At 37.5% G+C, this 22,121-nt stretch overlaps 4 protein-coding genes and 1 long non-coding RNA gene across 5 annotated transcripts; 3 read left to right on the top strand and 2 right to left on the bottom strand.

Annotated features, from left to right (window-relative positions):
• Positions 1 to 450: 450 nt before the first annotated feature.
• Positions 451 to 5,775, top strand: LOC106350141 (nucleolin 1-like). Its single transcript, XM_048748653.1, has 15 exons — positions 451 to 474; positions 1,019 to 1,117; positions 1,215 to 1,259; positions 1,355 to 1,413; positions 1,486 to 1,603; positions 1,684 to 1,758; positions 3,711 to 3,781; positions 3,862 to 3,979; positions 4,061 to 4,146; positions 4,246 to 4,269; positions 4,356 to 4,464; positions 4,560 to 4,612; positions 4,688 to 4,805; positions 4,874 to 4,960; positions 5,146 to 5,775. The coding sequence occupies exons 1-15, from the start codon at positions 451 to 453 to the stop codon at positions 5,218 to 5,220; spliced, it is 1,161 nt and encodes a 386-aa protein (XP_048604610.1). The 3' UTR covers positions 5,221 to 5,775.
• A 564-nt stretch (positions 5,776 to 6,339) lies between these two features.
• On the top strand, positions 6,340 to 8,612 carry LOC125581345. Its single transcript, XR_007319010.1, has 4 exons — positions 6,340 to 6,763; positions 6,838 to 6,926; positions 7,019 to 7,042; positions 8,503 to 8,612. It is a non-coding gene; the product is annotated as an uncharacterized LOC125581345 (long non-coding RNA).
• A 433-nt stretch (positions 8,613 to 9,045) lies between these two features.
• On the bottom strand, positions 9,046 to 9,893 carry LOC106347476 (nucleolar protein 58-like). Its single transcript, XM_013787008.3, has one exon. It carries the CDS (start codon positions 9,789 to 9,791, stop codon positions 9,240 to 9,242), a length of 552 nt encoding a protein of 183 aa, XP_013642462.1. The 5' UTR covers positions 9,792 to 9,893; the 3' UTR covers positions 9,046 to 9,239.
• A 501-nt stretch (positions 9,894 to 10,394) lies between these two features.
• LOC106350139 (DNA-directed RNA polymerase III subunit 1) lies at positions 10,395 to 19,058 on the top strand. The gene is made up of 28 exons (XM_048746609.1): positions 10,395 to 10,577; positions 10,659 to 10,742; positions 10,861 to 10,990; positions 11,080 to 11,229; positions 11,378 to 11,552; positions 11,738 to 11,931; positions 12,106 to 12,215; positions 12,310 to 12,409; positions 12,493 to 12,705; positions 12,798 to 12,946; positions 13,280 to 13,421; positions 13,503 to 13,643; positions 14,000 to 14,188; positions 14,570 to 14,774; positions 14,869 to 14,962; positions 15,175 to 15,391; positions 15,666 to 15,857; positions 16,001 to 16,099; positions 16,214 to 16,417; positions 16,504 to 16,719; positions 16,811 to 16,958; positions 17,067 to 17,218; positions 17,392 to 17,544; positions 17,627 to 17,737; positions 17,821 to 17,915; positions 18,124 to 18,328; positions 18,418 to 18,620; positions 18,816 to 19,058. The coding sequence occupies exons 2-28, from the start codon at positions 10,675 to 10,677 to the stop codon at positions 18,871 to 18,873; spliced, it is 4,113 nt and encodes a 1,370-aa protein (XP_048602566.1). The 5' UTR covers positions 10,395 to 10,577; positions 10,659 to 10,674; the 3' UTR covers positions 18,874 to 19,058.
• LOC106347475 (BTB/POZ domain-containing protein At5g60050) lies at positions 18,940 to 21,021 on the bottom strand. Its single transcript, XM_013787007.3, has one exon. It carries the CDS (start codon positions 20,545 to 20,547, stop codon positions 19,072 to 19,074), a length of 1,476 nt encoding a protein of 491 aa, XP_013642461.1. The 5' UTR covers positions 20,548 to 21,021; the 3' UTR covers positions 18,940 to 19,071.
• Between the last annotated feature and the right edge of the window lie 1,100 nt (positions 21,022 to 22,121).

The following is a 22,121-nucleotide window of genomic DNA, read 5'->3' as shown; positions in this document are numbered from 1 at the left end:
CACCATAACCTCTACATCTTCCTCTTCGTCGCGAGTTGTTATGGCTTCCATTACCTTGCATATCATTCTTTCCAAACATGAGCTTCGATTGACCTTCATCTTGGGTTTCTTCTTTTATGCGTTCTTCGAAAGCCTTCAATCTCCCAACAATATCTTCAAAGCCCGTTGAATTTAGATCCAACACTTGTTCTAACGAAGCTATGATGTGAATGAACTTCGTTCTTGGAAGTCCCTTCAAAAACTTCTTTACCATCTTCGATGCTTCCATTATCTCTCCTAACGCGGGTGCTCTCAATGCTAAGCCTGAAAGTTTTCCTGCGTAGTCATCCACCGTGTATGTGTCTACGATCTTCAGTTTGTCGAACTCAGACATCAAAGTCTGTAACCTCGCTTCTCTCACGCGATCATCACCTAGGTTACGAGATTTGATAGCTTACCAAATCTTCTTCGATGTATCATGTTCTCCTATCTGAAGTATTAGCGCTTCCGGGACTGATTGAAAGATTAGAGCAATCGCCATATTGTTCCTTTTTGCATCATCGCTCCCTAGATCAATCGTATCCCAAACATAGTATAAACGAAGCATCACTTTCATTCGCATCGACCATACGGTATAGTTGGTCGATGATAGCATCAAACATCATCTCAAGACCTTTATCACGTCCTTGAGAATTTTATTGTCTCCCATATTTTGATCGAGTTACAACTCCTCTTGTAAACGATCTTCGTAACCTGGAGCTCTGATACCAATTAAAGTTGCACAAACACAAAGATTATAAGAACTAGCACTTACTTCTTATTAGATTTAGAAACTTTCTCAAAACTAAACCTCTTAATGTGTTTCTCTTGATGGAACATCTCTCCATGAGAACTCTTTATATAAGACGAAGCTACATCTTTTCCTAATAATAATATGGAAACATTTTTAAGCTCGATATGTTTTCATTTTTGCTTAACCCATCAAACTTTACTTTAATAAGTTAACTTGCTCCTCAAGTTAATTGGAATTATCCAACAGAAAGAGACGAGGAAAGGATTAGCTGACAGTCTCCAAGGAACAACAGGAGAGTTGTCGGAGACAAAGTCCGATGATTCTAATTTAATCTCAGAAAAGGAGGTAAAGATCTGTTTTTGGTTGACACTTTATGTTAGAATCTTGTTCTTATACTACTCTTTGTGTTGCTCAAAAAAAAAAATACTACTCTTTGTAACAGGAGGAGGAGGAGGAGACAGTGGAAGGACTTGATGAAACTCCTGAGGTATGAATTATCTTCGAAAAAAACATGTACTTACTCTGGGGGGATGCAAAAGCTTATTATGTCCTTTTTTTTTCTCGTGCTTGTAAACAATTCAGGAATTTGCCCGGATCCTCTTTGTTGCAAATCTCTCTCCCCAAACTGAAACTTCAGATATGTAAGTAGCACATTTGACTTCCCCTCTGCAAGTTTTTTTCATGACTGACAATTTTTTGTTTTTTCCTTGCAGCATTGATTTCTTCAAAGATGTCGGACAAGTCGTGCGTGTTCGCCTTGTGCCAAACTGGCGGGGCAAGCATGTGGGTTATGGTTTTGTTGAATTTGCTTCTTCTAACCAAGCAAAGATGGTGAGAGTTGTTTTTTTAAGTAGTCCTGATGAAAAAAAAAAGTAAGTAGGATTTCTGATTAAAATCTTTTGTTACCGTAGGCGCTGGAAAAGAAGAACCGTCAATATTTGAATTATAGCAAGATTATTCTAGATGAAGCTCCCGATTTTGTTGAGGTACCTACTTCTTCTTCTTCTTATTATCTTCAATATATATATCACTAGGATTGGCCCGTAGGACGGGATATAATTTACTTGTAATCAAGATTATTATTTTTTATATGATTTATACTTTGTGTTTTAGTTTTACATTTGCAAGAGATGTATATGAGATATACTATTTTCTTAATTTAAAATTAAACAAAAAAACTAATTTTTACTATTAGCATAATTTATCTCTCTCTCTCTCTATTCACACTACGGACGTGTTAGTAACCAAAAATACATAAATATATCAGTTAAAGAGTATTTCAAAATGTTTAGCTTACTTAAAATTTAAGGTGATATTAATTTTTATTGTGTATGTTTTGTTATTCTTGTTATAGATCATGATCATCTTAATATTAAAATGTTCATGAATACATAATAGTTTTTCATATTTTCTTTGTTTATTCTACTGTAATTATGATAATTTTGATAATAAGTAAAATAATTTTTAATACAAAAATCTTAGATTATATTTTTTATTATGAATATTTTTAAAATTTATGTCTTTGATATTATATTATTAATTATGTGCTAAAATATTATTTTAGGTTGATGTCCAATGAAACATTATTTTCATATATATATATATTTGAAACTATTGTTTTTCATATCGTATTAGTTCTAGTTGTTTTTATCCGAAATAGGAGGTGCGGTTGGATGAATTTTCTTTCAAATGTGTCAACACTGTGATTGTTTTTTTATTATGTTAGCATGTGTCATTTGTCGAGAAGAGAGTACATATGTTATGAGAAGTGAGTGTTCTAAATAAGGCATAAGTACAATGCTTCAATTTCATGTAAGAACATGTTTAGTATTCCATACCCAGCTCATTCGTCCACCGTCCTCATTTTATTGTGATATATGCAGACTCAAACTTGGAAGTATAATAAGAAAAATGCATTCTATGTATATATCAAAACTCAGCCAATTTTGGAGACACATAAACAACCAAGTTACAATAGAATTCACAATCCAGTAGTCGGTATGGAAAAGATGTAATTGAAGTATACTCACAAATCACAATCATGCATACTCACACATGATTCTATATCCATAAATGTCTGCACTAACTGTTGTATTCTTGAGATCAGAGCCAACAACCATTTAGGGAGCCACAGTAATGAAAAATCAACACCAAGATGTTGGAAATTATTATGAGCTAAAGATAAATAGATCTTTAAAAAAAATGTTTTACTAAAAAAAGTTATCTCTCCTCTTCTATCGTCTTCCTCTTTTCTCTTCTTCTCTGTTTATTCTGTTTCTCATCTCATTTTTTCTGTTTCTTATCATTTTCTGTCACAATCCGTCAAGTACAACAATGAACTTAACAAATATTTTTTCATTACCTTTTTGTGTTGTTTATTAAAAGAAATGAACTGATGATTTTTTTGGAAGAAAATCTTCATATTTATAATGGAGGATTAACACAAAGGAATGAATGAAGAGATTCATTGAATGTGAGATCGTGTGAGAAGTAGAGAGTAGGTATTAATGTGAATGTTAATAAAGATGCATGAACCAAGTTAATTTCCGTAACGGCTCCAGATTAAAGAAGTCTATTCGGCTTCCGACTGACATTGATCGGAATCATTCGTCACCGGTGAAACCGTTGGATTTCTATTGACAGCTGACTGAACAGGAATTCTTGCTCGACGGCCACTTTGAAAGCGGCACTTTCCCTAAGTTTCGTATGTATTTGGACCGTAGTAAACACATAAAACCCATTAAACCCATTAAATTCAAGAATTAATGAAACATTGACTTTTGATTGACCGTGACACGTGTCATCACCAAAGACTCCGAATTAGTGACATAAAATCTGATGTGGATGGCTTAGGAGTGAAAGAAACTCTTCTTTATATATAGATAGATATATAGATAGATGTCATTGCTTACAACTAATAGAAAAGTTAACGTTTCAGGAAGCTGCCGTACCAATAAAGACTCTGTTTATTGCCGGTTTCTCTCGCCATTCAACTGAAATATCAGATATGTAAGTAGAACCTTTTAAATTCATTTTCCTGCCACTTTTTTTTTTCATTTGCTAATAATTTTATCCTCCATTTTTGACAGCATCGACTTCTTCAAAGATGTTGGACAAGTTGTTCGTGTTCGACTTGATATCAACCACAGAGGCAAGCTTGTTGGCTGTGGCTATGTTGAGTTTGCTTCTGCCAACCAGGCAAATAAGGTGAGAGTATATGTTTATATTAAATTGAAAAAGATATTCAAGTTTATAACCATTTGCTGATTTAATCTTCTGCACTTGTAGGCCCTGCAAAATAACAAGGGTGAATATTTGCACGATCGCAAGATTTTTCTTGCTGATTGCAGTGGAGCTAGTTTCCTTCCACCCAAGTAAATAAGTTGATTTTTTGTTTCTATTTCTTAGAAGTTTTTGATGCCATTACTACAAGTGTTTTAACTCTACTATTTCTTTTTTCTTTTGTTAATTAGGTTTTGTGTAGACCACAAGGTTTGGTAAGTTTAGCATCTTGAGTTTTGTTTCACATTGACTGAATTCTTTGGAATGATCTAAAGGAAGAGTGTTCTTGATACTGTTGCAGGTACGAAGAAGAAGATTACCTTCAAGAAGAAAGCCTTCCGTTAGACTCTATCCAAGATGTGGCGGCAATGGAAGAAGAGCCTGACGAAACTCCCCATTCTGCTAATAAGGTACTTATTCTCTGAATCTACTTGGCTTTGCTGTTATTGCAAAGCTATAAATCCCTTTTCTCCTCATAGTCGTGCTTGCTGCTTGTTAATTTCAGGAAGTACTCCTTATTGCCAATCTTTCTCCCCAAACAACTAAAACAGAACAGATGTAAGTAGCACTTTTGATATCCTTCTTCTCGGAGCAAGTTCAAGTTTTTCATGACTGATGATATTTCATCCTCAGCATCCGTTTCTTCGAAGATGTTGGAAGTGTTGTTTCTGTTCGCCTTATTGTAGACCACGAGTGTAAGTATGTGGGCTATGGCTTTGTTGAATTTGATTCTTCTTACGAAGCAGAGAAGGTAAGTATTTTGTAAGTAGTCAATTTGAAATTTTAACACTTATGATTAAATCTTTTATTATACTGTAGGCTCTGAAAGAGATGAATGGTGAATATTTGCATAATCACAAGATTCTGTTGATGAGAGGACTTGATGAAACTCCCCATTCTCTTGAGGTACGTACCCCCTCTTATTGTCAATTCCAAATGTGTCCAGCGGCTTACAAGGAAGAAACACTTTTGGCGTTTAATCACACAACTGTTGCCACAAAGTAGAAATATGACTTATTCTGTGTTGTGCAATTGAAGTCCTTTTCTCCTTAAAGAGTTTTGATGACACGCTAATTGGCTGTTATTTTCAGGAAGCTGCCACTGTAAGAAATAAGACGCTCTTAGTTGCCAATCTCTCTAGTCAAACCAAAATATCAGATATGTGAGTAGGACCTCAAATTACCACGGGGGAATTTTGTTCGTGACTTATATTTTGTTCTCCCTTTTTACAGCATCAATTTCTTTAAAGATGTTGGAGAAGTTGTTCATGTTCGACTTAATGTAGACAGCGTCTTATTCATGTCCGAACTAAGAGTTTCTGAGAAAATACATACCCCAACTTTTACTGCATGTCAAAATATACCTTCACTAATCAAAAATTTGAAATTCATGTCTGAACTAGGGGTCGATAAACAAATACATATCTCAACTCTTATTGCATGTCAAAACATACCTTAACTAATCAAAAATTTGAAATTTATGCCTAGTCTTTAGAAGTCAACTATAATCCTAATCTATACTATTATTTGCAAAGTAATTTTTTGCAACGGAGCTCTCACGTTAAAAATTAGAGTGCCTAAAGTCTATGTTACCCTTAATGAATTTTTATATATATTCTATTATATAATAAAATGAATTTTATTTGTGAAATAATTTTTCGCAATGGAGCTCTCACGTTAAAAAATTAGAGTGGCTAAAGTCTATGTTACCCTTAATGAATTTTTATATATATATTATATTATATAATAAAATGAATTTTATTTTAAAATCTTATATATTTTTTTAAAATAATTATGATGATTCTTCTATATTATGGTGTTATCTTAAAATAATATTTTACTATTATAAAAGTAAAAGAATTAAAAAGTGATTTTTTACAATATTATATTTTTTTTAAAATAAGATAATTCTTATATATTGTGTTGTTTTCTTGATGTAAATATTATTTACTTATAATATTTACTAAATATTATTTACTTATAATATTTACTTATACAAATATTTCTTAAAATCACTTCTTAGAAAATATCCTTATACAAATATATTGCTTCATTAATATTTACTTAGATATTATTTTTATCTTCAAATTTAACTTTCATAATAGTAAAATATTATTTCAAGATAACAACACAATATATAAGAATGATCTTATATTTTTTTAAAAAATTTAATATTGCAAAAAAATTACTTCTCTTAATTTTTTTACTTATATAATAGTAAAATATTACTTTAAGATAACAACACAATATATAAGAATCATCATAATTTTTTTTAAAAATATATATAAGATTTTTAATATAAAACTTTTTTTATTATATAATAGAATATATATAAAAATTCATTAAGGATAACATAGACTTTAGCCTCTGTAATTTTTAACGTGAGAGTTCCGTTGCGAAAAATTATTTTGCAAATAATAGTATAGATTGGGATTAGCGTTGACTTCTAAAGACTAGGTATAAATTTCAAATTTTTGATTAGTTAAGGTATGTTTTGGCATGCAATAAGAGTTGAGATATGTATTTTTTTATCGACCCCTAGTTCAGGCATGAATTTCAAATTTTTTATTAGTGAAAGTATGTTTTGACATGCAGTAAAAGTCGGGGTATGTATTTTTTCATCGACCCCTAGTTTGGGCATGAATAACCCGTTTCTCCCCTTACCGGGAAAGGCTTTGTTGAGTTTGCTTCTGCTAACGAGGCAATGAAGGTGAGATGAAAAGAGTGTATTTAATTAGTATGAAAGTAACAATTGCTGATTAGATCTCTTAATTTACTATTAAGGCGCTGGAAAAGAAGAACTGTGAATATTTGAACAGTAGCGATGTTGTACTTGCTGTTTTTGAGACACCTCCATGCCACCGACGACCCAAGTAAGTTTACTGTCCATGTAACTTATCGCTCGGGTTTTGATGCATTCACAAGATTAACACTGTTATTTATTATTATTTGTTTTGACAATTAGGTATTGCATAGATCACAAGGTTTGGTAAGTGATTTAACTATATTTACATCCTTGAGTTTTGTTAGCAAGAGAACATAGGGTAGAGGCAATCCCCACGACTCTCTCTCTCCACCTTATCTCCAACAAAAAGCGACTTCTAAGGCTCTGCTTCCTCCGGCCCGGATGGCGCGTGGCGGCGCGTACCGGTGCCCGGAGGCCCCTCCGTTCTGGTTTTTCCTTTTTGTCATGCTGCCGCTCCGTCTGTCCTGCTCTCCTCCGATATGCTCGTCGTCCTGGGTTAGGGTTTGAGGTCGGAGATCTGATCCGCTGAAGAGGAGCGTCGTTTCCGGCGGTCAATCAGCTCTCTCTGGGTCTACGGCGAGGAGGTCGAGAGGCAGGTGGGAGTTGCAGTCGGCTTTTTGGGGTTTGTGTGAGATCGATTTTCTCCTCCGATCTCGTCACGCATTATCGGTACGCGAGGCGAGGAACGGTGGGTCTTCTTTTGGATCTGTGGTGGTTTGCCGCTTCTGGTCTAGAGGGTCCTTTGGCTCGGATGGGTGGTTCTCGTCGGTTCGCCGATTCATATTGCTTCTCTCCTTAGTCGAGGTGTGTGCTGGTGGGTCTCATTACCATGGCGGCGAGTTTGTGATCTGGAGCACGCAGGCGGGTTGGTGCTCGAGGTCTGTGGCCGTCTCGCGTAAGTATTGTCAGCGGTTTAAAAGGCGGTCGTCTATGCTGCTTCGGTGGCTGCTCGCAAGGCTTCCCCACCTTCTGTTCTTCTCTTCGCGGTCCCTATTCTGTGGTCTCGGTTGCAGCAGCACCAATTTCAGTCTGTCGGTTCTCGGCAACTACGGGCATTTGGTGGCCCTCGTGTCTTTGGCCGCCTCACTCAATGCTCGGTCTTCGCTCACATCCCAGCATCACAGAGGTTTGTTTGAGCTCTTGTGGTGGTGTTGCATGACAATTGTGTGCAGGTCGGGCTCGGGGTAGGGAGTACAGGGTTTGCGGCACTGGTTTACTCGGAACGGCATCTTGTGCAGGTCGTCTCCGGGCTTAATAAATGCTCGACTTGGTTGTTGCGGGTGCTAGGATTTCTCTGTGGCTGTATATTCTTGCAGGCGGGTGCTTTGAAGCCCTCGGCGAGCTGTTTTTGGTTGGGCCATTACGTTTAAGAGCGGATCACCGGGGAGGCCAAAATTACCGGGATCTCGACTCTCGGTTGAACTTGGCTCATCCTTTTGCGGCAAGCTGTTGGTGCGGACTAGGTCGAGTCTCGGAGTTTCAGTTGTGGTTGTTCTGTCTGCCTCGTTATAGTTAGATTGTGGCTGTGTTTAGATTTTTATTTTTGTTCTCCGTTTCTTGTCGTCTCTGTAATTCTGTCAAAAACGAAAAACCTTGGTAACAATATCTTAACATTTTTACCAAAAAAAAAAAAAAACATAGGGTAGAGGCTTTTTTTTGGTATCTACATGAAAAGATGACAAGAGCTCTATTGATATTCCCAGGTACCAAGACTACCTTCAACGAGAAAGCCTTGAGATAAAAGAAGATGTGGCGGCAGTGGAAAAAGGACTTGATGAAACCTTCGCCGAAAAAGCCTTTGTGGTCAGAAGCCCAAACCCATTCTGAATGAAAAGAAGATGATGCATTATGGTAAGAAGACTACCTTCTCTGACGACGAGTGAAAGAAGATGAAGATGCTCTACTTATTTTATATGTAATGTAAGATTTCTTTCATCCTTGGATGCTCTACTTTAGTTCGCCATTGCATTCTCAAGAACTTCACATTGGATAATGTATATGAAACAAATGTTCTGCTATGTATAGACAAAAAAAATGCATGTAAACTTACATACCAGACGATCTGATGATCATCTGTCCTTGCAGTAATTTAGTTGAACTGAACTGGACTACTAAATCCTCCTTCCTTGATACACAGAACTTTAACTCCATAGCAATTATGCGTTTCAAGCATCAGACACTTTCAAGAGCCTAAACAGAAGTTAGTTCTTACATAAAAAAACATGAGACTTGAAGATCCAAATTCTAAAAGCTTGCAACTTTGCAATCAAGAATCTTCCAGATATAGTAACGGTACAGAGGGCAATAACTCCATTGAAGATAACTAAAGACTATAACAAAGAGTTCCACAAAATCAAATCTTTATCAATCTTAGGGACATCATTACCCGAAACTTTTGAAGAAAAATCACTACAAAATTGTCACCAAAAAGTAGGCAAGTTCAAGCATCAATCTCCTTTGATTTCCTCTTCTTCTTGCTCTTTCTCTCCTCAGAACCAATCTCTCCATCATCACTCTTCCGCTTCTTCTTCTTCTTCTTCTTCTCCTTTCTCTCTTCATTCACATTCTCCTCAACAACATCTTCTTCACCTCTGTTCTTCTTGCGCTTCTTCTCCTTGCTCTCTTCGTTCCTCTGCCCTTCTTCCAACCTCACATCCACCTTCTCGTCAACAACATCTTCTTCCCCTTTCTTCTTCTTTCTCTCTTTCTTCCCTTGCTCCTCTTCCAACTTCACCACAGCAACATCTTCTTCTCTGCTCTTCTTCTTATCCTCGAGTTCGACACTCGGATTGTGCTCGTCCTTTGCCTTGGTAGATCTAATCTCCCTGTGGAAGCTCTTTAGCTCAGTGAAGGCAGCTGAGGCGCGTCGGAGGTACGCGGCAACGTCTTGAGAGGCCTCTGTCTCAGAGGAAACGAAACTTGAGAGAAGCGTTGCCGCCTTTGAGAGAGCGATCGGTTTCTCCCTCGTAACTCTTCCCGTCACCGTCTTCATCGGAACTAAGCTCGAAGATCGCCCGCTGCTCGAAGACAAATTAGGGCAATCTCTCTCTAAGCCGACTTAACACAACTGTCGGAACTAAACGTTCTTAAAAATAATATAAACATATAAGTAAGAAAATAATATAATTAAAAGGTAAAATAAAAGGGCATTTCTCTGCATTTTCTAAAAAAATTTCGCAAAAATATAACTCAAAAAAAAATTTAAAAAAAATCAAAATAACATTTTTTTTGTTTTGAAAATTTTAATATTTATTTTTTATTTTAAAAAATTTGAAATTATATCTTAAAACTTCGTTTTTTAACTCTAAACAATAATTCTATATTAATTAACCATTGGATATAAATACATATTTACCTTTTAATAAAAAAATTTTTGGTTATTTTTTTATTGATGTCTATTTTTTGTGAAAATAAATCTAAAAAGCTATCTAAGAAAATTTTTTACTCTTTAATAAAATTTATTTTGGTTATTTTTTTATTAATGTTTATTTTTGTGAAAATAAACTTAAATGGCTACGGTAATTTCCCAAAATTAAAAAGCTCAAAACTAAAGGTTACATATTACAACTTGTAACCTAATTGTAAATCACGGTATATAGCTCTGTGGTAAAATAACCTAGGTTTAGCATCCAGAGGTCGCGGGTTCGAAGCTCATCCAGGGTTTTTACCTCTCCATCGCAGTCGCACCTCCGTTGTTTTATTTTTTTGCCAGCCGTTCTGCATCTCCCGCCTGTTACTCGATCTGCTGCTTAAACCCTAAAACCCAACCTCCATCACCGTAAGTTGATTCTTTGATTCTCCCTCAGTTTCTTCATCCTCTGACGTCGATTTGAACTTGGTTCGGGTTTTGATTTTACAGCTTCGATCGGAGAGAGATGGAGACGAAGACGGAGATCGAATTCACCAAGGAGCCCTACGTCGAAGACGTTGGTCCTCTCAAAATGTAATCTTTCAATCCTCTCCTCAAATTAAAAAAAAAAAAAATCACTCCTTTTTGCTCAATTACTCGTGATGTGAATCTGATTTGAAGCAGAAACTGAACATTAACTGTTAATATGCAGACAAAGCATAAACTTCTCAATGCTCTCTGATATTGAAGTCATGAAAGCTGCTGAGGTTCAGGTCTGGAAGAATATGTACTACGAGAGCAATTTTAAGCCTATTGAAGGCGGCTTGTTGGATCCTCGAATGGTATATCTGATTTTTCTTTTGGATATGTGTATATGTGTCTTTTGGTTTAAGCTTCTTATTAATGGGCTATAACCATGTCTATACAACAGGGTCCTCCTAACAAAAGGTCTACATGCGCAACCTGTCATGGCAACTTCCAAAACTGTCCTGGACACTATGGCTATCTGAAGCTTGACCTTCCGGTTTATAACGTTGGATTCTTCAATTTTATCCTCGACATTTTGAAGTGCATCTGTAAGGTAGCGCGGGGTCACCAGATTATCCTTCTCTCTCTCTCCACCTTTTTTAGTTTTGCTGAATGGGAAAAAAGTTGAGGAAAGATAAAGCATGAGAACTTATTGACAATGACTAATTTGTTTTTTTTTTGTGTTTTCCCTTCTCACACAGAGCTGTTCAAGCATGCTTATTGAAGAGAAGATGTATGAAGATCACTTGAAGAAGATGCGGAATCCAAGAACGGAGCCATTGAGGAAGACTGAATTGGCCAAAGCGGTTGTCAAGAAGTGCAGTCTGATGGCTGGCCAGAGAGTTATTACTTGCAAAAAATGTGGATACCTCAATGGTATTACTTTTTTTTTTTCTTTCCGCTAAAACATGTAGCTTCACAATCTTGGTTTCTTTTCTCGTGTGTTTCATCTTAGATGCAAATTTTTTTGTTCATATTCATATAAGTTACTTAAGTAGCACCAGCAGAAAATTAGGATTCTTCTGCTGATATCCAATGCTTATATCACTGATCCTTTTCAGGCATGGTAAAGAAGGTCGCTGCGCAGTTGGGTATAGGCATCAGTCATGACCGATCTAAAATCCATGGTGGAGAGATTGATGAATTTAAATCTGCAATATCCCACACAAAAGAGTCTGCTGGAGGAATAAATCCTCTCACCTATGTTCTTGATCCTAACGTGGTGCTTAGACTTTTTAAAGGAATGAGTGACAAGGTAATTTTTTGAGTTTGAATCTACAATCCATTTTTAACCTGTGCTTGGAATTTTTCTACCTATTTTTGCTGCAGTTAGAGGATGCTCGTCTCTCTCAAAACATATTATAGGGATTATCTTATTTTCAAATATTTCAGCCATACTGATTTTTTTTTATTTCTGAAATTGAAATAGGACTGTGAACTTCTGTATATTGCTCATAGACCTGAGAATCTTATCATAACGTGCATGCTCGTGCCACCTTTATCAATCCGACCGTCTGTTATGATTGGTGGTACACAAAGGTTAGCTATCATTTTGTTTTTCTTTCTCATGTCATTTATATTTTTTTACTGCTGGTTTTTCTTGAAATAATGTGTATTTTTTTTTTTGCTGCAGTAATGAAAACGACATAACAGAGAGATTAAAGAAAATCATTCAAGACAATGCTTCTCTTCATAAGATTTTAAGCCAACCTACCACATCGCCCAAAAACATGGTACAAGGAGTTTTAGTTTTACGTTTTTATTCAGATTTTCTTTAGTTACTATTTCTTATTTGTTGAGTATTTTTATTTTTCAGCAAGTATGGGATACAGTTCAAAGCGAGGTTGCACAATACATTAATAGTGAAGTCCGAGGTGTCCAGATCATGCCAAACACCAAGCCACTGGCTGGACTCCTTCAGCGTCTCAAGGGAAAAGGGGGACGTTTCCGTGCAAACTTGTCAGGGAAACGTGTCGAGTTCACTGGTAGAACTGTTATTTCACCTGATCCCAATTTGAAAATTACAGAGGTAAACTCATCATGGAAAGTTGTTTAATTGTTACTTTTGTGTATTTATATTATTAATGTAAAACTTATCTCAAAGGTAAATATACTTTTCAGGTAGGGATTCCTATTCTTATGGCCCGGATCTTAACTTTTCCTGAATGTGTGTCCCGTCATAATATTGATAAGTTGAGGCAACGCGTCCGTAATGGCCCTAATAAATACCCTGGTGCCAGAAATGTCAGATATCCAGATGGTTCTTCAAGGTATTGTTCATTACTTCTTGGTTGATGAATATCTTTTAAGGAGAGGAAACTGATCCTGATTAGTTGATATATCAAGATAGTTAGTTTTTGTAGTCAAAATGGTCTTTCAGTTTCAGTACAATTATATAAAATTGTAAATTATGTTGGGGCGTTGACTCGTATATAGGTTTGCTTGACGGTAGTGGCGCACACACAAACATGTAAATTATATAGGTAGGAATTTAAAACTGAAGTAGAAACCTGATACCACATGAACTAGGTCCTGATAGGGTAATTTGCATGTGTGTTTGGTGTTTAACTATGATATGGTGGCATTAACACGTTTCACTTCAGGACTTTGGTGGGTGATTATCGGAAGCGTATTGCTGATGAATTGACCTATGGATGCATAGTTGACCGTCATTTGGAAGACGGGGATGCTATTCTTTTCAACAGACAACCGAGTCTGCATCGGATGTCTATCATGTGTCACAGGGTCAGTATTGGTTTAGAATTCTGAGTCATACTTTTCTATTGCCCTTATACTAATCCCAATTTTGCATTTGTTGTTCCGCAGGCAAGAATAATGCCTTGGAGAACATTGAGGTTCAACGAATCGGTTTGTAACCCATATAATGCTGATTTTGACGGTGATGAGATGAACATGCACGTACCACAAACAGAGGAGGCTCGGACAGAGGCTATTACATTGATGGGGGTACTTTCTCTTTTACTTAGCATCATATCAAGTTTCTTGGACAGAGGCTATTAATGCATTTATAAGTAGCAGATGTTGTTGAGACAGAGTCTTTCTTAACAAATCCAACAAGTGGCTTCTCTGCAGAACCTTTAGGGAGTGATAAAATTGTAGAAAAATATTTGCATTAGAATATCTGAACAGTGTCCATGAACAAAAGTGATGACAGAATAAAAGCGCGTAAATATTTTCATATATACTGTTTTGCTTATATGAGCAGCTGGTTCCTAGTCTGTACGTGACAGGAATGTTTATTTTTATAGCTCAGTTTTCTGTTCTGGGTAGTAATTTGATTTCTCTTTTGGTTGGTATCTCAGGTACAAAACAATTTATGCACCCCAAAAAATGGAGAAATGTTAGTAGCATCAACACAGGATTTTTTAACATCTGCCTATTTGATAACGAGAAAGGACACATTCTATGACCGTGCAGCCTTTTCACTTATATGTTCTTACATGGGAGATGCCATGGATTCCATAGATTTGCCCACGCCCACAATCTTTAAGGTATGAGACTTTTTGCTGTCATACTTCTTCTTGTAATCCGCCGTTACTGATTCTGAAACTGAGGGATAAGAGTTCCTAGCTTTGCAATCCGTATCATTGCTTATCTCAGCTTAGCTTTCTTTTGCTGGAGGCATGTCAGTCCAATGGGATGATCTTTCCCGTAATGTTAAATGCCTTTTCCCATATCACGTGTTTTGAATCTGCTCCAGTTGCAGTTACTCCCTCAATCTGAAATTTTGTCTACATTATTGCCCTAGTTTAATCATTGATTTCAAACTTTTAGTTACTGATATTTTAATCTTTATAGTCAAATGAGTGCCAATTTTTAGCATTTTCTTTGCTTGTGTTTAGTATCTTATCCGGATGTTACTTTTGATGCAGCCAATAGAGCTTTGGACTGGTAAACAGGTTTTTAATGTTTTGCTGCGTCCAAATGCGAGTGTCAGAGTCTACGTAACTCTTAATGTGAAAGAGAAGAACTTCAGGAAGGGAGAACATTATGATGAAACAATGTGCATAAATGATGGATGGGTTTATTTTCGGAACAGTGAGCTAATATCAGGACAACTGGGGAAGGCTACGTTAGGTTTGTTGAAGATGGAATGCAAATATGTTGCAAGCGCATTAAATAGCTGTTCATTCTGGACTTTATTTTGAGCATTTGATATTTTTCTCTCCAGGAAACGGAAGCAAGGATGGATTATATTCAATTCTTCTTCGAGATTACAACTCCCATGCTGCTGCAGTCTGCATGAATCGTCTAGCAAAGTTGAGGTGAGTTCGTTTTTCAGCATATAGGATTATCTTATCTCTTATGACTGATAGTTCTTGATCTCGCCGCAACATCTCTATAATAATTTCAGCAGTTCTCCCTTCTTGCTTTGTGTGTGCTGTGTTTTCTGTAACCTTTCTCTGCTACCTGCCATTGCTGAATCGAGTAAGTTAATAATTTTCTTGTCTAATTGATTTTTTCTTGTTTTGTGCAGTGCTCGATGGATTGGAATCCATGGCTTCTCCATTGGGATCGATGACGTTCAACCTGGAAAAAAGTTGAAAGAGGACAGAAAGGATATAGTGGAACGCCGATATAGGGATTGTGATGAATTACTTAAGAACTATGAAAAAGGAGATCTAGATGCTGCAAAAACACTGGAAGCTAACTTAACAGGGTTTCTTAATAAAATTCGAGAAGAGACTGGGAAGGTGAATACGTAACTTCTATTTCCCCTTAGGCATGAACATGTGTGGCTTACTATTTACTAAGATACGTGAATGGATTAATGGCATAGATGCTCATGAGTCTTCCATTAGTTTCTTGTTTCAAATGTGGGTTATATATTTCTGCTAGGTAGTTTGGACAGTCAAGGAAAATGTTTGATAGTTTGTCTAATTTATTTAATTGGCAATGAATCCAGATCCTGGTTACATAGCTACATACTAATACTTCTTTTTGTCATTATATCTAAATGATATACAGCTCTGTATGGACGGATTACATTGGAGAAACAGTCCCTTGATCATGTCGCAATGTGGTTCCAAGGGATCCCCTATCAATATCAGTCAGATGGTTACATGTGTTGGTCAGCAGACAGTTAATGGTAGCCGTGCTCCTGATGGATTTATAGATCGAAGTCTTCCTCATTTCCCTAGAATGTCCAGAACACCTGAAGTAAGTAAACAGCCATTCCTTGGAGGTGTATAACCTGTAGTAGGCTTCTAGGCCATCACTCTATAGGAGCCTTATTACAATAACTTTTGGACCGTATTTACTGCTTTGGGAGCCCTTATCTCATTTCGTCTTCGACATTGCAGGCTAAAGGTTTTGTTGCTAATTCGTTCTACGACGGCCTTAGTGCGACAGAGTTTTTCTTTCACACTATGGGAGGACGAGAAGGTCTAGTTGATACAGCGGTATGCATATATCCTCTGTTTTTTTTTCATCTTGTTCCACTGGAAAGTATGAAAAAAGTTGTTCATTGAAAGAGAGCTGAAGATGGAGCTTCACCTTTTTTGTAACTATTGCAGGTGAAAACTGCCAGTACAGGTTACATGTCTCGAAGACTGATGAAAGCCTTGGAGGATCTCTTAGTCCATTATGATAACACAGTGCGAAACGCCAGCGGATGCATACTTCAGTTTACTTATGGGGATGATGGGATGGACCCAGCACTGATGGAAGGAAAGAATGGAACGCCTTTAAATTTTGATAGATTATTTCTTAAAATTCAGGTGAATTTTCTATTTTGTATATTGGTTTTGATCTCTCTCTCTCTATTTAGATTTTCATCATGCTAATTTTTTACTTGCGTTTGAAGGCCACTTGTCCTCCTAGATCACATCACAATTATCTTTCTTCAGACGAACTGTTGCAAAAGTTCGAAGAGGAGTTAGTCAGGCAAGATACAAGTCGGGTGTGCACTGACGCCTTCGTGAAATCTCTAAGAGAATTTGTTTGTTTGCTCGGAGTAAAGTCTGCAAGCCCGAGCCAGATTTTCTCTAAAGGATCTGGTGTGACTGATAAGCAACTCGAGGTTAACTTTAAAAAAGATATTCATTGCATTCTGCATCTCCGTAAATATGAAACATTGCCTCTGATATATATATGTATATATAAGCATGCAGGTTTTTGTGAAAATTTGTGTATCTCGATACCGGGGGAAAACAATTGAACCTGGGACTGCAATTGGACCAATAGGAGCTCAGAGTATCGGAGAACCAGGGACACAAATGACTCTGAAAACTTTTCACTTTGCTGGAGTTGCTAGCATGAGTATCCTTGTTTAATATGACTATTTTTGCTACATAACTCGTGCTTATGAGACCATATATGTATGAGTAGTTACTAGTTAGTTGTTTTGATTTCCTGAATCTGCTTCAGATATCACCCAAGGAGTTCCTCGAATCAACGAAATCATAAATGCTACCAAAACTATAAGCACACCCGTCATCTCTGCAGAACTTGAGAACCCCCTGGTAGAGGCTAGTGCCCGAATGGCCAAAGGACGCATCGAAAAAACTACTTTAGGACAGGTTCTCTTTCCACTCTTTGATAGTGGCTGCTGTTTGTTTTAAGTCCATATTGCAAACTGATGGCATTTTATACATTTTAACAATTGGATCTCGTTGGTCCAGCACCTTCTTGTTGAAAAATCTCTGTTTTTACCAATCAGGTTGACAAAATCTACTTGAATTTTTTGGATCAGGTTGCTGAGAGCATCGAGGTGCTAATGACTTCAACATCAGCGTCAGTGAGGATAACCCTTGACAAGAAAATAATCGAGGAGGCGTTTTTGTCTATAACCCCCTGGTCGGTTAAAAATGCCATACTAAAGACCAGAATCAAACTGCAGGATGAGGTAAGATCGTTAGATGTTATAAATGTCTTATTGTGGTGCATACAGGTCTAAACTAAGTCTCTTGGCAATGTAAATTGTGCAGAATATCAGGGTCTTAGATACGGGATTAGATATTATTCCAAAGGGAGATCAAAATGGGACTCATTTCACTCTCCACAATCTGAAGAATGTGCTGCCAAATGTTATAGTGAATGTGAATATCCGCTGAACCCTCTCTCTCGCGTATATATTTTACTTTGATTTCTCTTTTATTGACTGCAAGAATTGTTATTATAGGGGATCAAAACAGTTGAGCGAGTCGTTATAGCAGAGGATACAGATAAAAAGAAAGAGATTGGTGGGAAGAAAAGATTGAAACTGTTCGTGGAGGGGTAAGTTTTCTCGAGCTTCAAGAGATGATATTGTCCTCTGTTCTTTTTTTACTTCGTGAATGCTAGTTTAGGAGATGGTACACGTACCTCCTTTGGGCATGGTTTGGAGCTCTTTTTGAATAACTGTGTTTTGCTTGATAGTATGTGCTCGCTCTCTCTTTCCCGGTTAGCCTAGATTGTGAATCTTTTGGCTTGATATATGTTTCAGAACAAACCTCCTGGATGTAATGGGGACCCCGGGAATCGATGGGAGAACTACTACAAGCAACAATATTGTCGAAGTGAGCAAAACACTGGGAATTGAGGCTGCAAGGACGACAATTATTGATGAAATAGGGTCAGTCATGGGAAACCATGGAATGAGTATAGACATTCGTCACATGATGCTTTTGGCTGATGTCATGACTTACCGGGTCAGTTCTACGGATACACTTGAATCTGCTATTATGATGGTTTTTAATAACTCTTTTGCCAACCATGTCACTTCAAATTTCTTGATCAGGGGGAGGTACTTGGGATACAAAGAACCGGGATACAGAAGATGGACAAAAGTGTGCTGATGCAGGCATCTTTTGAGAGGACTGGAGATCATTTATTTAGTGCAGCAATTAGCGGGAAAGTTGATAACATAGAGGGAGTCACAGAATGTGTGATTATGGGTATACCAATGAAACTCGGAACCGGAATCCTCAAAGTCCTCCAAAAGTAAGATTTGCTTATGACATCACTCGATATCATAAGCCCTTCTTTTATTTAGAAAACTATGTAGAAATTATATATTCATCCTTTCACCTGTCTTCAGAAAATTCATGTGCGAAATCTCATTTTAGTTCAGTCTTTGCCATTTCCATAGGAAGTTCCTTTGTAAAACTAACTCTGCTGTTAAACTTTGTTCAACAGGACTAAGACTGAAGATCTGCCAAAGCTGAACTATGGTGCTGATCCAATCATCTCTTGAAAAGACAGTTCACGTCTGCAGAATATATAGATATCTTTTCTTCTGTTCTGTTATGATCATTGCTTAGACACTAAATATCTTTTGAGGCATTTTCTTTTGAATCTTTGTGTCGCATTGAATGTCACAAATAGTAACAGTTTACCAACAAAACAAAGATATGACATTTTGAGGGGTAACAATCTTTATTCTATTGAGTTATTAGTCATAGAGTGTCATCTGCAGCTGTGATGCAGCCGGCTCTGCTATAACCTGTCTTATGAAAGCTCTCCTCCACCAGACCTCAAAGGCTCGTTGAACATTTGGACAATCATCACCTTTGCTCAGAAACCGATCAAACCACTTCATCAGAATCACCTGCTGTTGCCTCAACGACAAGGTCAGTATCGTCTGGCTGAGTCCATCCTCCACCAGCTTCCTATCAAGAGATCTCGACGACAGCCGTCTCATCCACCCAAAATCCTCATACAAAGCCTCCAACCACGTGTTCAAAACCGCGAACCTAGTCTCCCTGTTCACCAAGATCCTACCTCTACCGATACCAACACATATCTGCGCAGTGATCTTGCTTATCTCGTGCCTATACATGGTAGGTATCTTGGCATGAAGATCCGCTAGCTCCTTCTGATCCGCCCATAGCTTCACAAACTCGTCGCACATCTTCTTCTCAATCAGTATATCCACCATCCACAGCATGTTGTCAGCTTCTCTAGCAATCTCTCCCATTAGAGCGCCACGGTCTTTGCCCGGATCATTCATCTGCGTGGTCACTTCAGATAGGCAAAGAACGAGAGAAGTCAAACATCGATGGCACAAACCGTAGAGAGTCTCTTTAGAGACTTCGTGATCTGCTTCTTCTCTAACCAACTTAAAGATCACAACTTTCATCTCTCGTCTCGCTTTATCATCCTTGGCCTGTAGAACACCAGTAAGAAGCTTCAAGAAGATATCATCCGTTCTATCTCTCGTCGGCTCAGACGAAACTCTCTGAAGAATCAAACCGACTGAGTCTTCAGGAAGATGAAGCTCATCAAGACACGACACGACAATCTCCTCTTCATCTTCCGACCAAGGAGCAGCTTCCAAATGCTCCAAACACGACACCACTCCCTCATCAAACGAGATAGCAGCACTCACCTTGAGCAAAGCCAAGACCTTGACGACGTTTTCACCGACCAGCTTCTTCTTGAGATCGTCGCAGTACATCAAGACCACAGTCTCCACGTAGATCTCCACGTCATCGCACTCGCTGATCTCCACCATGTGAGAGACTCCTTTCTCCCTCCTGGAACTCATCTTCGCCATGAAGAACCTGCTCTTCTCCGACAGAACCTTTCTGTGAACGTCCATGGTGACTCTGTACCCGTCTTTCCCGACGACCGTCAGCTTGACGTCGCTGGGGCCGTCGTAAACGACGCCGTTCTTGAACTCGGACATGATCTGAGCCACGCGCGCGTGGGACTTCCTACGCGGCGGCTCGCGGTGGTGCTCCTCTGACATCATGTCGAAAAGGGTCGGGTTTGAGTGGGGTGGCTCGTTGGGCGGCGGAGGCGGAGGAGACGGTGGTGGAGGGGAGGAGAGTTTGGCCGGAGATGTGGTTCTTGAAGGGGAGAAAGAGAGAGAAGGATCTGCGATGAACCCGTGTTTGATCATCGTTGATACTTCTCTTGACGCCATTGAGAGAAGTAAAGTCTCGAACTTTCTCGAGGAATTTTCCGGGAAAGTATCAAAAGGGAATTTTCGCGGGAAAATTAGCGAAGGTGTTTTGGGTGATATATCTCAAGAGTGAGACAAGAAGAAAAAACAAGAGAGGGAGAGATGACAATGATCTTCGAGTAAAGAAGAGTGAAGAAAGAGACAAGAAAATTCTGGAAATTTGTTATTTTCTTGGGAAAGTGAAAGAGTAAAGAAAGAAAGATGGAGACTTGGGGAAAATGAATCAGAATCCAAGAGAGGAAGCGAGAGGGCTTTGGATCTGAGGATTACAAAAATACAAATACTACAGTTGCAATGGCCGAGTGTTTGTTTAGAAAAATTGATTTTAAAAGGAAACTGAAAGAAAAGTTACTTTGTTTTGTGTCTCTTTTTACAGGTAGATTATTTTAGATCATTGCTTCCATGTGCTCTCTCCCTCCTTTATCAGGAAAAAAAATATACACACTCATACACTCTGAGTTTAATAAGTGAACATGTACAATTGAATTATTCATCTTTGGTTTCTTATTGGACCTTTCTTTGGTTTTAGACTTTTCAAAGGTTCATGTAGGCCTTGGATTTTGAACAGAACCAAACCGAAAGTTTGGTTAGAAGTTTGAATCGATTCGATAGGTTATATAGAAATTTTGGTTTTTCGGTTCGGTTTCTTCGGTTTTTTCCTTTTTTAAAAAAAATATATCCAAATCATAATCGAACTAACCAAATTTGAATCGAATTTGCTGAATTTAACTGAAACCAACTGAATTTATCCAAAATTTTTTAAAAATTAAATTAAAATCTAACAAAAATTAAAAAATTTGGTAAGATTTTTAAAAGGCAAACGAACCGAACCAAATATAACTTTATTCCGAATTAATTCGATAAAATTTATGTTGAACCGAACTAGAATAATCAGAACTAACTGAACCTGCAGGCCTGGTTCACGTATTTGTTCCTACCGGTTTAATAAGGATCGGATTAGTCCGGTCAAGCTCCATATGGCCGGGGAGACAAACGGACTTGAAAGCCTGGGTGAGTTTTTAAATGATCTCTGTTCATACATTAGAACTACGCGTTTGATCAAAGCATATACGATCACTTGGATTTTATCTCTTGGATCTTGTCAATCAACTACAACTTTGTCGTTTATATGTGGAAGATTGTAATAATATTCACTTACATATTCCATATCAAGCTCAAACGTGTTCTACCACCGACTACGTAATTTTAATTTTCCAAATTTGTATGCAAAGTTTTGAAATGACATCGCAAAAGGAAAAGATGTTTGTGGGGCCCAAAAGCATTAACTTCTATCGTTATAGATTATAAGCCCTCTTCAAACAATAGAATTTATTTCTCCAATGGAAAACTTTGGTTACCTCTCTCTCATGGCGCATGTCACGTTAGATGTTGTAATCACGAATATGAAATAACAATACATGTGTTTGTTTATGATACAATGAGAAGATCTGATATACGTTCATTAACGTGGTATTCCATTTGTTCATGGATGTAAACTATATATATAGTATACACTATTTTCATTTATTTCAAAT

The sequence above is a fragment of the Brassica napus genome, chromosome C2 (assembly GCF_020379485.1).
Source record: "Brassica napus cultivar Da-Ae chromosome C2, Da-Ae, whole genome shotgun sequence".
In the NCBI taxonomy this organism is placed as follows: domain Eukaryota; kingdom Viridiplantae; phylum Streptophyta; class Magnoliopsida; order Brassicales; family Brassicaceae; genus Brassica; species Brassica napus.
The sequence above is the reverse complement of the archived record's forward strand: the minus strand, read 5'-3'. Positions and strand labels throughout refer to the sequence as shown.

Excerpts from the sequence above, each read along its gene's own strand:
- LOC106347476 (XM_013787008.3), bottom strand. The coding sequence starts at position 9,791 with ATGAAGACGGTGACGGGAAGAGTTACGAGGGAGAAACCGATCGCTCTC.
- LOC106350141 (XM_048748653.1), top strand. The coding sequence starts at position 451 with ATGTATCATGTTCTCCTATCTGAA. Across the intron at positions 475-1,018 it reads ATCATGTTCTCCTATCTGAA|AAAGAGACGAGGAAAGGATT; the intron begins GTATTAGCGCTT and ends ATTATCCAACAG. Across the intron at positions 4,465-4,559 it reads CTCCCCATTCTGCTAATAAG|GAAGTACTCCTTATTGCCAA; the intron begins GTACTTATTCTC and ends TGTTAATTTCAG.
- LOC106347475 (XM_013787007.3), bottom strand. The coding sequence starts at position 20,547 with ATGGCGTCAAGAGAAGTATCAACGATGATCAAACACGGGTTCATCGCA.
- LOC106350139 (XM_048746609.1), top strand. The coding sequence starts at position 10,675 with ATGGAGACGAAGACGGAGATCGAATTCACCAAGGAGCCCTACGTCGAA. Across the intron at positions 13,644-13,999 it reads AGGCTATTACATTGATGGGG|GTACAAAACAATTTATGCAC; the intron begins GTACTTTCTCTT and ends TTGGTATCTCAG. Across the intron at positions 17,738-17,820 it reads TGCCAAATGTTATAGTGAAT|GGGATCAAAACAGTTGAGCG; the intron begins GTGAATATCCGC and ends TTGTTATTATAG.